At 40.4% G+C, this 15,290-nt stretch overlaps 1 protein-coding gene across 1 annotated transcript in view; it reads right to left on the bottom strand.

Moving 5' to 3' along the window:
• Positions 1-4,624: 4,624 nt before the first annotated feature.
• The window catches only part of hspg2 (heparan sulfate proteoglycan 2), a 108,974-nt gene continuing 98,308 nt past the window's right edge, over positions 4,625-15,290 (bottom strand). The window contains 18 exon segments of the mRNA XM_083975730.1: positions 4,625-4,997; positions 6,437-6,540; positions 7,044-7,127; positions 7,229-7,299; positions 7,575-7,622; positions 8,030-8,108; positions 8,193-8,268; positions 10,376-10,432; positions 10,753-10,875; positions 11,871-12,042; positions 12,137-12,381; positions 13,158-13,379; positions 13,470-13,568; positions 13,667-13,775; positions 13,867-13,976; positions 14,084-14,186; positions 14,280-14,424; positions 14,711-14,795. Coding sequence (XP_083831856.1) covers positions 4,825-4,997; positions 6,437-6,540; positions 7,044-7,127; positions 7,229-7,299; positions 7,575-7,622; positions 8,030-8,108; positions 8,193-8,268; positions 10,376-10,432; positions 10,753-10,875; positions 11,871-12,042; positions 12,137-12,381; positions 13,158-13,379; positions 13,470-13,568; positions 13,667-13,775; positions 13,867-13,976; positions 14,084-14,186; positions 14,280-14,424; positions 14,711-14,795 — 2,105 coding nt within the window. The 3' untranslated portion in view covers positions 4,625-4,824.

The following is a 15,290-nucleotide window of genomic DNA, read 5'->3' as shown; positions in this document are numbered from 1 at the left end:
TCTTGTTACTCAGAATTTAATGAGGAATTCACTGTAAAGAGAGATGGTGAATGATATGAATCCATCACACTGACATTTCTTCAAAGGATAAAAGATAAAGTTGGTTTTATAGAAGGGAACTCACATACAGTAGCTTTAACCAAACAAAAACTGAGGCAACCTTATTTTTTTACTTCCTTATATGGATCAAGAAATAAACACCAGACACACTAGACTTCCCATAATGCAATTTGATAGTTATAGCTATACCTCCCTGCCCTACAGTATGTGCCCTTAAACTTAAACACAACAGTCAACCCCTGGGTCACCAACACACACACCACCTCATATCACCGCACTTCTCTTATGACTGAGCTAAATATACGTGTGTGTTATACGAAACACATGTCAGATTAAAAAAAGAATTGAAGAATTTGTGATACAAACTAATGGAACATGCATTAAAATGTGCACTAATAATGAGAAGATAGTATAAAACTTGTGATTTCAGAGAAAGAAAACACCAGTGTGAAGAGTGATGGTTTATTTATTCATAGCTGTGGATGTTTGATGTGAACAAGCAACTTTTATTTTTCACCAGAAGAAGAAGACAACCTCACCTTTTCACAGGACGACACATCTGAGGAGCTGAAATTGAACACACACACGCTGGACTTGCGCTTTGATCCAACACACACACAAAAACTGTAACTTATTTTTGCTGTGACATTTCCTACGGAAGCATATTGCATTCACTTGAATAATAATTTTTAAAATCCTGGTTTTCTGAGTAATTTATATTTTGTTATTTTTTTTGAATATTTTTTTCTATTTTTCTGACTAATTATTTTCTGTAATGTAAGTGACTGATTTCAAAATAAAGGTGCTACATCAGACTGCTCTGAGAGTGACACTCTCTGCGGTGGTGTTCTGTAATAACAGGTAGTTTCCTTTCAATATAAATCTGAATTTACTGGGATTTACAGTGAAAATAAGAAAAATGAGTGGGGTTTTCCTTTGAAAATCTACAATTTAAGCGATGGCTCGACTGTATTTTATGTGGAGCATATCCATGGATGTACAGTATCTCATGGATCTAAGATGTAATAGATCTGTGATGAAGAGGAGGCTTGACCTTCTTCTTATAGTCTATGGGCTTGACTGCAGCGGTTAAACATTACTTGGGAGCTTCTCGTGGGATTTTGAAATCTCGTTAAGTCAGAAAAAAATTACCCTGGAAAAACAGAAAAATATTAGTCAGAAAAACAGAAAATAATTAGTCAGAAAAACAGGATTTTTTAATTAATTAATTAATTATTAATATAAACAAACCAAAAAATAAATGACTCAAGTGAATGCAATACGCTTCCATACATTTCCTTCCATAATCACAACATGAAAACTTTCCCATCATAATAATAAACCCTCCTCAACCCCCCGCTGTGGTGAACACCCTGTGACAGCCAGACAGAGATTAATCCTCATGTTTACAATATGAACGTCAGGAAACTAATTACAGTGAACAGGTAACCCCCCACCCCCCCCTTCCTAACCCCTTGGGCCTATAGGGGTCTAATCTCGTTACATAACTGCAGCCTGTTCACACGTTGTCAGGACAAATGCTCAGTTTACTTCAACAGCAGCTTCTCATATTATCCATCAGTCTGATGCACACAAGTTTTTAATCTAAACTGTGATATCACCATGGACATGATGAGCATCAACAGCAGCGTCTTCTCCTCATCGTACTCATCTCATGTTTTATTTATCCACTCCCTTGGCAGCTTAAATAAATACAGCAGACTCTGTAAGATGAGCGCGCTCTCCCCCTGGGACAGGAGTTATTTTAGAAAACCTGGGTGTAACCTCGTCGAGACAAAACTGGATCTTAACTCTGTAAATAGAAAGTCTTCAGGGAGCAGCAGGGTTTAAGGCTGGCAGTGACACAATGGATGATTTGGGAACAATGATGTGATGTGGTGCTTCAAAATCTAAACTCACAGAGGAAACACCACCACAACCACCACGACAACAACAAAGTGAAACAGCAGGTGAGAAAAGAAAACTCACGAGATTACAAATAGCACATGAATTTTGTTTTTAATTAAGAAACACCAAGGGGCGAGGGGGAGTGTCTTTCCAACACTGGAAAATGGAACAGTCAGTCAGTCAGTCAGGTTCGTCCTGACGTGGACAATAGATTCATCATCTGGTACAAGTTTCATTCATTTTGTATTTTTTTTTTGCGAGTGATTCGCTTATTTCTGCCATTTGGAAGTGAAACAGTAAAATAAAATAAAAAAAGATAATAATCAAAGTAAAAACTGCCATCGTTACCAAAAAAAAAGAAAAAAAAGAAAAAGTGCACCTTCTGTGTTTTTGTAATGGCGTGAAAACAAAACAAACAAAAAAAAAGGAAATCAGTGGCAGTTTCTTGACAACTTTGCATCAGTGTACAGTGTAAAATCCAGTTCAAGAGCAGATACACAAAAAGGTGTCCGACAAGGGACACACACACTCTCTCTACTTCTACTCTGCTTCAGTGTCCTCAACATGGAGCACGGGATCGGCTCTGCTCAGCCCACATGTTCATGATGACACCACTCGGAGGAAATAAATAAACCCAGTCATTGTATCAGGAGCCTAAGACTTTTTTCTTTTTTTTAAAAATCTGTAACAGTCGTTGAGTGAATCATAATGAGACCAGTTTCCAACCATGTGACCTGCAGGCAGCTGTTACACATCTGGATCTGTTTCATGGATTCATGTTGGGTGATTTCTGAAAGAACTGAGGGTAGTTGGGTAGCAGGGGGGGGCATGGGGGTAGGTGAAGGGGGGGGCATATTCAAACATGGAGGAGGAGGAAAAACAAAGGGGGGGATGTGGGAGGCAATACACAATAACCAGAGGAAAAGAAAAAAATAGCACAAAGCTTCTGTGATTGTTCTAAGAAACATCAGAATCGAAGCCGCGAAAACAAAAAAAAGAAGAAAAAAGGAGAACATGAAATAAAATAAATAAAAAAATGAAGCGACTCTAAGTGAAAGGATAGTGCTCATTTTTTTAGGATACTAATACAAATATTTTAAGCTTACAAAAAAAAGAGAAAGAGAGAGAGAGAGAGAGAGAGAGAGAGAGAGAGAGGAGGAAGATAAAATAAAAAAAAAGGTTTATGAACCCTAAAAAGTGATCGTGCCGTTCGTTGTTGTTGGTTTTTGTGTTGTGGCGTTGGCGAGCATGCTTGGTTCGAGCTACACTATCGGTCGCAGCGCTTTAAAAACAGAGATTTAAAAATCCTCCTACATGACCTATGACCTCATCATTACAACTGTTTCCTGCTGCGGAGCTTCGTCACTAAAAGCTACCAAACCTGAAAATGAAGTAACAACATCTTGAGGCAGTTCTGGATTGAACCTCCTGAGGATATGGATAATGACACATGCACACACACACATATACACATTAACACACACACATACACACACACACCTGACTCCATATTGGGGCTTAAAGTGAACTAACCTGTGATAAAAATGTAAAAGGGCTGACATATATACGTATATATAACCAGCAAACGCACACTCATCCTCAGCTGACACAGATTAATCTACCTTTTTTTTTTTTTTTACACAAAACAATATCTTCAACAACCACACATAAAAAAATGACGCCCTTCTTTTGCTTTTTTGTTGCTTTGTTTTGAGATCTACTCATAATAATAATCATATAAGGCTGTGGAGGCGACAAAACCAAGTCGTATCTTCATAAACTCAACCTCAGCATACTATATGAACAAACGTAACACTACAGGAGACTGGATTTTGTGTGTTTTCTTAATCTAAAGGAACCAAATACTAATAAAAAAAAAGAACTGTATCTTCATGTCTGATGTTAGCACCAAGGTTTCTTTCTTTTTTCATAAAAAAAAAAGAGAACGAGTACAGACAGAGAAGACACGCCGGCGCTGTGGTGAAGCAGAAAAAGAAGAAGCAGCAGCAGCAGCAGCAACTGTTTACTGTTTGCGGTTATTGTAACGTGTCATTTTTGTTTTTAACGACCTGAGTTGTGTGTGTGTGTGTGTGTACTGAAGCTGCGTGGGTGACCGTGACTGTTGTGTTGTTGTGTGTATGCTCCTCTCCCAAAAAAAAAAAAAAAAGACTGTAAGCATGCTCGCACGAGAAAAAAAAAGAGTTCCTCTACAGAAGTGAAGAAAGAAGGCCTAAACATCTTCAAGTATTAATACAGTTAGGCCTATCAAAAAAGCCCTGGACACACAGTATTAGAACCCAGAATAAACTCTAGGAAAAGTTCAGGTGAAGAGCAGGTTATGGTTAGTTTGCATGTTTTCCCCCACAAATATAATATATATATTCATATGTATATAAATAAAAATTCAGTGCTGTAAAAACATCTCCAACTCCATAGGATCTGACCCATCGTAGAAGGCCTAATATGTTTTACTCTTTACTCTTCTCATGACTAACACTACTGCTGGAAGTATGTAAACTGTACTGGTTCTCCTGTGTTAATAGTCCTTCATTGAGAATACAACACTGAGGAAGAGAAGACTTGTTAATATCATTTCAATTTTTCTCTCTTTTTTTGGTTTTACTGCACACAGAGAAATGAATCCTGTTGTGTCATCTTGTGTTTTTTTTTTTTAGTTTGTTTTGTTCTGTTTTGTTTTGGTAGCAGCAAAGCACCAAGTTTGTCAGGCTCTATGTGTGTAAGTCTCTCTGTGTGAGTCTGCTGTGTGTAAGTGTATGTGTGTGTGTGTGTGTGACATCACTCCATAGTCTCTGCGTGTGTGTATCTGTCAGTGTGTGTGTGTTGGTGTGTGTGTGTCTATGAAGAGCACGGCTGCACGTTGATGCCGTGAGCTGCGTGTGACTGCAGGTCGATGGCCTGCGCCGGCTGCTGACCCGGCCGGGCGTTCATCAGCGTCAGGTTCCTCACGCAGCCCGTCATTCCTGACGAGAACTTCCCTACGGTCATGGCCGCCATGTCTGGGGCTCCACCTGTCACATGAACACACACACACACACATACATATATAAGCATTAGGGGTGTAAATCACAAGTTTTATCACAATTTACTGGACAACGATCGTTGTTACAAAGTTTCTCACAATACGACTTCAATTTGATTCAATTCAGGGATCAGTGATCAATATCAGACAATATCATCTGCTGATTTAAAGGAAGCCTCACATTAAATATGTTAGGTCCAAGCTTTCACGCACAATAGGTATATATGTATGTATATAGGGAAGTTAAAGCAACCTTTTGCTCGTACCACGTTGAAAAGTATGTGCATATCTGTCTGTGGAGTGAAACTTTGGAACAGCTTACCAGAAGATATTAAAGATAGTAAAAATGTTGCCCATTTAAAAACAATGTTTAAAAATAATATTTTTGAAAAGTACAGAAGTGAAAATGTAGAGAGCAACAAAGGGAAATAATTAACTTAATTTTGCAACAAACATGAAGTTTTCTTGTTTGTTTGATTCGGACTGTTTCTTAGCTATAGGATTGATATGGGATGTGTAATGTAAACTAGGAAATTTAGACCTGTTTTGTTTTTTGAGTTGTGAAGGTTTGTGGATATAGGATGGTCGGTGGGGGACGTACTGTGTAGGTATATGTATGTATGTGTGTGGGGTGTATGTATATGCGTCATTCCGATCAGACTGCTTATGGTTTTTAATAATGAAATGAGAAATGAGGGTGCGGCAGCTATAAGCTTTGCTTCAGCCGCAACCCTTTTCGACCAGCGGTATAGTTAGTATTTGTTACTACCTTGAATTTGTTTTGTTGAAATTTTGATGCTGTGATCGAAATAAACACTCATTCATTCATTCATTCATTCATTCATTCATTCATTCAATCATTTCTGTTCACACCGGATCATAAAAAACAACAAAATGATCATTTGATGTCTTTGCAAATGACTGTATTAAGTATGAAACTGCAGCAGATTCTTGTCAGGGGAATTTCAAAATAAAGGCGCCGCTTACAAGTGATGATATGTATCGATATCTGATCGATGTTTTCATTTTGGATCAATGCTACTGACTCATTGATCATTGAATCATTATATTGACGTAGATCAATGTATCATTACACCCTGGCTGTGAACTGGCATTTCATCTGATGTAAGTATTCTTTTGTTTTAAGAAAGGGGTAGCTATTATAAGTTTTCTTCATCCTGCTCCTTTACAATCTTAGAATTGGAACAAATAATAAAATGAAATTATTTCAATTGTTCAGAAGATGTAACAATCGCAAACTGTACAACACAATTATCAAGCAAATTAAAATAAAACGTAATATGTTGAAAAGTTATGAGAAAATAATTTGAGCTTTATTATTTGTTCAAAAACATAACATTTCAGTATTTTTATATGTATTTCTAACAACTCAGTTTTCTCTGAGCTCCGAGCGCTCACTCTACTCACCAAGGTATATGCTGCCTTTGGTGTTGACCATGGAGCTCTTGCCTTTAGACTGCCCATGTAGCGCTGCTCCTCCATCCACCTGGATGTATCCGTCTCTTCCACTCCTACAAACAAAAGAAAAGAAAAAACTAATTTCAAAAACTGAATACACACTGATATACTGTAAGTACACACACACAGATGGCTGATAACAGACCACAGACATCTTGATGTGAAACAGCATCTACAGTGTATGAGTACAAAATACATAATAATAACATAATATAAGTACTCAAATAAAACTAATATAACAAAATAATAATACATAATAATGCATTGGGCTGTTTGGTTTTGTATAGGAGTGTTAATTGAATTAATTCCAGTTGTGCTGAGCTGATATATGATACATCTGCACACGCAGCATGTTCAGGTATTTCAGATGAGTGAATGTGTTTTTCCTGTTTTCCATTCAGTAATCATTCCTGATGAACATAATGTCTGCTTTTGTTACCGTGAAGTTTTTATTGCAGAATGATACAGATGTGAAATGCACAGTGATTTACAAAGAAAAATTGAGATAGTTTAGGAGAAACATCATCTAAAAATGATATATCAAATCATATTCTACCTGACTGCTGTGATCTTGTGCCACTTCCCGTCATTGACGGCCTGTCGGGACAGGATCTGTGCCTCTCCGCTGCCCAGCTGGTAACTGCATGACGCACAAACCATCAGTATTAAGTCTACTACGCAAAAAATAATCAATATTAGATATCAATATTGTGCACACAGGATCAAAAGGGGCCAAGTCACCTGAAGACAAGATGTCCGTTCTGCAGACCGAGGCTGATGAAGTCCTGGCCTCTGCCGTGATGTCCGAGCTCCTGGAAGTGGAAATGTGTTTGGTGAGAAGAGGAGGAGGAAGAGGAGGAGGAAGATGTTGATGTAACTGCAACATTTGACAGCTGACTAACATTTAAAACATGATGTAATGCAGTCAGAGTCTGTATTAACTGTGATGTTCCATGCAAAAATAAGAAGCCTTCATGCTCATTGTGCAATACAAACACATTATACCTTTTCTTTTCATTTTCACTTCAGTGTAATAGTTCTTGCTAGAAAATAAAATAAAGGTGTGTCTTGTGTTTTGAGTTGATACCTTTTTACTAGCATGCACCTTTCGCAAATTGCGTGCGCCATTGGTCTCCTGAAGAAAATGGAGGATGAGTTAGAGAAGCAACATGCACTTATTTAGTGGTGTCAGGTGGAGCCAGGCTCGCAGCCAACATGCCCGACAAAGTCACAGCCTCAGCAGCACAAGGACGAATTAGACAGTTTGATGATGACGATGACGAACATACAATTTATATGTATATATATATAGTATGTGTCAGTGCAGTGTTGTTGTTGGTGTGTAAGTCAGAACATGGATGAGTGATGCTTCTTCACAGATGAGGTGATGGTTAAGAGTGTGGACGTGAAGTAACAAAGTCTGTGAGGATGAGGATGAGGATGAGGATTAGGAGGTGGGAGGATGGAGGGATGTGAGTTGAAGGTTTAAAGATGTGGATTAAACTGCAGCTCAGTCTGAACCTGACATGCACCAGAACTCACCACTCCCTGCCACAGGATCAGACCCTCAGGGGAGCCGGTGTTGATCTCCAGCTCGATGGTCTCTGGTGAGTCATGGCCGCTGGAAAAAAAGAGGAAAAAGTGTAAAAAATAAAAGATAACTAATATATGAGTTAAACAAGGTTAAAAGGCAATTTCCACTTGCCTTCTTGGGAAAACTGATTTCGGGAGGGCGATGTATCCATTATTGTGGAAATGAGCTGCATATTGGTACGGTGAGTCTGCAGACAAAACAACAACACACACACACAAATTAAAGGAGAGTCAGGTTGGTTCTGTGAATTTCCTCACAGTTATGGCGCCCTCCAGTGGCGAAAGCATGGAAAAAAAACCCCTGGTAAGACAGGACGTGGTTAAATCCAACATTGACAGACAGAAACAGGAAACAGGAGCTGTTTACACAAAGCAAGACATGTTTAGAGTCTCAGTTTCCCCAACAGTACAGTAGGTAAAGTTAACCGTATGCAAATGGGCCAATCAGACCAAGTAAGGCTGCTCTGACATGAACAAAAGGTGTCTTACTGATTCATCATTACATTTTTATTTGGAAGTGTAATATAGGGTTATTTTTCTCCTATATGCTGCATAATTTCAGTTAAATACCAACATGTGATCAAATATTATAATCCTAAATTCCATTATGGGGACACTACAGGTGAATAGGGTAAACATTTTAACTAATAGATATCACCATGAAACGTTCCAAGTTTATCACCAACATTAAGACAAATATGTTTTGTATTACAAGGTTTTTCAAATGTTATGTTTAAATATGTAAATGAGGCAATATCTAATGAAATATGCGCTAATTTACATATATTTCCAGAACCGAAATCTGAACAATGGATAAAAGCCCTGTTTTATTTTGTTGACACATTAAAGTCAGACGTTTTTACAGAGGGGATTTTGGATATCTCTTTTTATCACTTTGTAAATGAGAAAATACTGTCACAAGCCCTAAAAAAAAAATCTAATTTTGCCATGTTTTAAGTAATAAAATGTTGTATAAATCAGGCTGTGAATGATATACGTAATGTATCAACAATCCGGATCTGGAAGGTTTGGTGTCTGCAAGTGCTGCTGAAGTGGAGATTTCTAGGTCAGATTCTGAGGAAAAACTCTTTTTGAGAAAACAGCCTTTAAAGACTTGTACTGTAAAATTCCATAGATGTAGATCGTACTTTTATGATTGCTTGTGGATACGGAGGAAATGACAATTTTTAGAGCCTACATAATTTAGAGAGAGCTTTACAATGATACCTGACATAACATGGGTCAGACAACAGGCACAGCACAGTATGTCACTGTAGCATGTTAACTTTTGGTGAATTTAGGAGAAAACTACTGAAGACAAAATGAGGGAAATAACCACCTTAATGTGGATTTTCTACCATTTCTTTAGACTTTTCTGAAAGAAAAATAGCCCAAAATCTCAAAATTGATCAGTGCATATTTTTGCCTGTAGTGTCTCACCTTATGTTGTTATTTTGTTGATCAGAAATGTCTCTGCTTGTAAGTTCAACAGCTTTTAATGATGTCTGTTTGACTGCTATGTTTTGTGTTGTTGTTCTGAATGAGTTCTATACGTTTTAATTTTTCCCTGTGCTTTTGACGTTGACACACAATGACTCCTGGAGATTTAAATAAAGGTTAAAGACAAAAAAATCTTCAGTAAAACCAATCTGCATGATGCAGAGTCATTCTCCTCACACTCATCAACATCTCTGGTTATTTCACAGAGATGGACTGAACTCAGTAAAAACAAAAAGAAACAAGTTCCATGCACAAATAACACATGAAGGACAAAATATGCATGAAATGCGTCTCAGCCGCCACACTGTGCTTTCGACAGACACTTGACGTTGTTAGTGTGTGGACATGGAGTAGATTTATTATTCTGACCAAGGGACAGTTTCTGTTTTTGTTGTTGTTGTATATAAACAGGCAGTTTTTAAAGTAGATGGAAACAAAGGACTGAATGTTGTGAGTATCTCTCCTGCAGACAGGAGAAAGGAAAACGAGGGGAATTCCACATTCTAACGTTTCCACTTCAAATCAGTTCATCAACCATCTGCGGTTCTGCTCCAACATCCTTTAACCTTTTTAGTCCAGATGCAGAATTCCCCTCTCTCAACTTTCCAAAGGGCACGAGAGCCTCTGTTTCCAGTTGAGTTACAGATGAATGTTTTTTTTTTTTTGTGTTTATGCGGGAACACGTGTTAGACGATGGACAGATCGGGTGGAGTTCGGGGGGAACGGTACACCTGGAGCCCCCCTGTTAGTCACGGTGGAGTCAGGGCAGGCAGACTGAACGTGGAGATACTGTACCGTTGGCCTCGTTACGGTCCGAACTCCACAGGGCGGCTGGGAGGCTGGACACCTGGCCTGTGTGTGCAGGATATAGCCACGAGAGCGTAGGGGTGAGACACAAGTAATCACTCAGGGTTAAACCTTCCCAGCATGCACTGCCACGCTGGGAGTGACGTGTTTGATGTAAGACGGGCTTCATACTGTGGAGAATGTGAGTCATCTGGGATTGTTTCTGGTTCTAAGTGCAGCTTTTCTGTTTGAAGATGAATGTGTCTGTCTAGAACAGGTGTGTGCACTGAGAGAAGACATGTGCTTCGGTTTTTATGCTAACTGTTATAACTTTGTGTTTTATTTATTTATTTGTGACACACGTATAATCAACGATATTTACTTACTTTCCTCACAGTTGAGTCCTGTGAACCCGGCCGTGCACACACACTGACCGTCCACACAGCTGCCGCCATTCTGGCACTGCAGGTCGCTCTGGCAGACTTCTCTCACCACCTCGCAGCGCTCACCTGCAGGGTCACATACCAGGGGTGAAAGGTCAAGGGTCAAGTTCAAGGCAGGGTTAGTTCATAGGGGCTGGAGAGATCTTTTTCAGTGTTGGGGAAGCTACATGTAGTTCAGCCTGGCAGTAGTTTGACATTACATTTCTACCCCTGGAGAAATGTAGTTTGTAAAACCACAGCTAAAAAAAAGGAGCTTTAGCAACTACTTCTACTCATTATACTAATTTAACTCAGCGTTACATAAATCAACATGTGGTGTAAAAAAAAACTAAACATAATAGCCTAAAAAATATGCCTCTCAACTCTGTTTTATTTTTTTAAAGAAAAAAAATCTGACATTTTGGGTCAACATACTGTAGGTTCACCATGATTTTCAAGAAAATGAAAATCCTACCCCAATATCCACTAAATCATAAATGTAAATCAGTCAACAAAAAATGTAATAAAAAATACAAAGAGGTCGACGTATTCTAGATCGGTGCATCTGGAACAACAATGTTTAAAACTATGACAGGAACGCCAGGGCCAGCCAATCAGAGGCAGAGTTGGCTTGGCAGGTCATGACATAAATCATGCTTTTTTTCAAAGAAAGTTCTGGAAACAATAATGGTAAACTAAAATTAATATTGTATAGGTCATTTTTTAATAAAAATATTTCATGTTATTGGCCAAAATTGTAGTTCATTGAATAGTTAAAGTACAAAAAATGACCCAAAAAGTAGTTGAAATACATGATGCAGCGCAAAATATAAATGTAGTTTAACTACCAGCAAGTTAAGTTAAGCTATGTGGTTCAACTAGTGTTAGTCTCCCCAACACTGATCGTTTTTCATCATGTTACATCTCCTGCTGCAAACAGAAGCTTTTTTTTTTTAGAGTAGGTCAATCATCAAGGAGGCAAATACAACCAAAAAAGAGTTATTTTATACATTACAGCTGCAGGTGCCACCAGGAGTTTCTGGAGAGATCTGACATTTGTTTTGTCTTTTTCGAGCACTAACCTTCAAATCCGTCCCTACAGAGACACTGGTACTCGTACTCGGCGTTGGACATGCAGTGTCCACCGTTGAGACAGGGCCGGCGGTCGCAGGGGCTGTTGTCCACACAGCTGCTGATCGATCTGCTCTCTGTGAAGCTGTAGGACAGATCCGTCTTCTTGTTGTTGATGAAGACCTGAGGAGAGGAGATGAGTTTCAGCTACTGGCTACGGGAAAATCTTTATTCAGTTTTGTTTTATATCCACTTTTTAATGCAGAGATGATCTCACCTCTCCGATACATCCCTGGAACATTTCGCTGACGTTGGCGGGCTTGGGCAGGATGTCCATGTAGGGGACGCCTCCCAGGTACATGGGGGTGTGGATGTTGAGGCCCTGGGCTTTTCCTGGAGACGCCCTCTTCTCCACTCGGCCCTGGTCCACCCTCAGGTGGCCCTGCTTCTTGTTCCGCTCGGCCACGACTCTGTGCCACTGGCCGAGAGAGACGGGCTCGGGACTGAGCAGGATCGCTTGGCCTGCAAAACAAAAACAGAAATTTAAAGTTTTCAGTTGCATCATGTATGAAAATCACTTTCTCAAGATCAATTAAAGGGATAGTTCACCCAAAATTGAAATTTCTCATTATCTACTCAAAGTTTGTTTTAAGTTTCAGAGTTATACGTGGCTTCTCTGAGTTACAGGGGGTCTCGGCGTAGCAGTGCATGTCCATACAACGGTTGCAAATGGATACCAACTGTCTTCGTAACAAAACGACACACCAAAAAACATCCAAATACCTCCATGCTGCTCGTATGTAATGTCCATCTTGTATTGAAGCCCCGAAATGCTAAATTATCCCGAAAAAAATTAAATAAGTCTATATTTCAAGCTTGTTTTGTAACGGAAGCTTCTCGAAGCTCCTCTTCCCTGTTCGTCAAACTTGGATGAACTGGGAAGAGGAGCTTCCGCTACAAACAAGCTTGAAATATAGACTTATTTAATTTTTTTCGGGACAATTTCGCATTTCGGGGCTTCAATACAAGACGGACATTACATACGAGCAGCATGGAGGTATTTGGATGTTTTTTGGTGTGTCGTTTGGTTACGAAGACAGTTGGTATCCATTTGCAACCGTTATATGGACATGCACTGCTATGCCGAGACCCCCTGTAACTCAGAGAAGCCACAGAGGACTCTGAAACTTCTCCCAGCCCTTAGTCGACATGAGGGTGAGTGGATAATGCGTGAAATTTCAATTTTGGGTGAGCTATCCCTTTAAACTTGAGAATTTGCTCGTTCTCCTCCGCTGTACCTGTGCCCAGCTCGTATCTGAACTCCACATGTCCGTCCACCATGGAGATGGCCACAAAGTCCTCCACCTTCATTTTCTTCCCTCCGCAGAAGAACATCAGGCCGTCTCTGTCGATGGGCTTGAACTCCAGCTCCACGCGCAGATCATCGTGGATGTTGGTGAGGGGCGGGTACGCGATGTAGGACTCCTCCCCGTCGAAGAGCGGCGTGGTCACCAGCTCTCCTGGTGAACACAAGGAAGGAAGAAAAACCATGTCATACTACATCTGTGCCTACAGGAGGCTGATGGTTTATGATGGTTTTCCCGTCTTACCATCCATGCATTTGTTTCCGGACTTTCCAAGGTGGCAGCGGCAGTCGTAGCCCAGGCCGCTTGGCCGACCGATGCAAGTGGCGTCTGGTCCGCAGGCGTCTGTCGTGAGGAGAAAAGGTCACACAACATTTATTTTATTGGCATGTTGTAAATCTCTGTTGTCGACACTTTAATTTGTCCGTGGACTTGTCCTTTACCTTGGTGACAGTGCAGGGACGAGTGGTGCTGACAGTTGCTTCCTGTGAATCCTCGGGCGCAGCTGCACCGGTACAAGCTGGCGTCCGAGTCCTCGCACGATCCTCCGTTCTGCAGCACAGGCGAGGAAAATCTTCTTTATATTATGGGATTTAACACAGGCACACACGAGTGCATTGAGATTTTAATGGATGCAACAGACCTGACACGGGTGATCTTTGCAGGTGGGGCAGTTGGAGACGCCGGTGGAGCTGCGGTCCAGGTCTTTGAAGATGACCTCCTCGCCCTGGATGAGGAGCTGACGGATACAACCTGCACAGCGCCAGATGATTCAACAACGTCAACACGTCAGGAAACACAGCGGAAAAAATAATGTTTCCTTTCGACTACATTTCTGTCTGTCTTGAGTGATGTCTTACCAACAAACCCGGTCTTGATGCCAGCGGTCTTGGCGAGGAGTGTGTAGTTGGGGTATCCGCCCACATACAGCTCCTCATTCAGATCCAGACCCTGGAACTTGCCCTGAGGACAGGAAATGAGCATTTACTGCATGAATCGCTGGATTCATCAAACATAAATGACTGGGGGAGGGTAGGGGGGGCATGGGGTATGAACCTGTGAGCTGCCGTTGATGGGCTCGCCACCGTCCACGATGATGTAGCCCAGGGTGTGGTTACGATACAGCTCAACAGTGTGAAACTCTCCCAGTTTGATGGGGTTGGGGTCGCGTATGGTGGCCATGCCGGAGCCCACATCAAACCTGGGACAACACAGGAAGAGATTTTTTCTTAAAATTCTCTATTTATTGCACCCTGCACTTTCTTTCTTTCTCCTCTCTTGGATATGTTTGCCTTTGTTACTGTTTTATTGTATATTATGTACTGTGTATGGATGTTTTACATGTGGCAGCTGTTACAACTCCCTTGCCCAAGACAAATTTCCCCTGGTGGGACTAATAAAGTTTATTTGATTTGATTTTGATTTGATTTGAGGTTGATTTTGCTTTGTTTACTTTACAAGATCATTGAAGCTCGCTGTGAACCGACCTGAACTCCAAACGACCACCAACCAGTCCCAGAGAGATGAAGTCGGCTCCTGTCGTCCTCCTCTGGCCGTTGTAGAGGATCATACCTACGACGAAACAGTGTTAGTGAGATCTTCAACAGCTCTGGTCCTGGATCAGCAAACAATAATATCCATCTTAACAAGTCAATAAATCTGCCAGTAAATTAAAAGTCAGTGAGATCTTTACTTTGAGTCAGATCTGCAACAACTTTCCTTTTTATCTCCAGTGTTTCTAACAGTCATGAAATAATAATTTGCTCCCACTGGAGATGTTTGTGTCAGAGGAAGTGACTTGTTAGGATGGACATTGTTTGTAATGGAGTGGTTGAACTCTTTAATGGTAAAGCAGCATGCTCTGGTGAGGCAGGTTAACAGCCAATCAAAGCCAGGTTATAACTTGCTATTCTACCATTAGGCTGCCAAGTGCAACCAGTTACAATGACAGAACCAGTCCTTGTTTTGTTTTGTTTTTTGTTCTTTCTCCACATGCTGGATATGTACATGCTTATATGAGCCACACAAGCCGATGGGGTGAGTGGGAACATGCCCTCTTACACCTCG

Source organism: Trachurus trachurus, assembly GCF_905171665.1.
Source record: "Trachurus trachurus genome assembly, chromosome: 7".
Classification (NCBI taxonomy): Eukaryota; Metazoa; Chordata; class Actinopteri; order Carangiformes; family Carangidae; genus Trachurus; species Trachurus trachurus.
The sequence above is the reverse complement of the archived record's forward strand: the minus strand, read 5'-3'. Positions and strand labels throughout refer to the sequence as shown.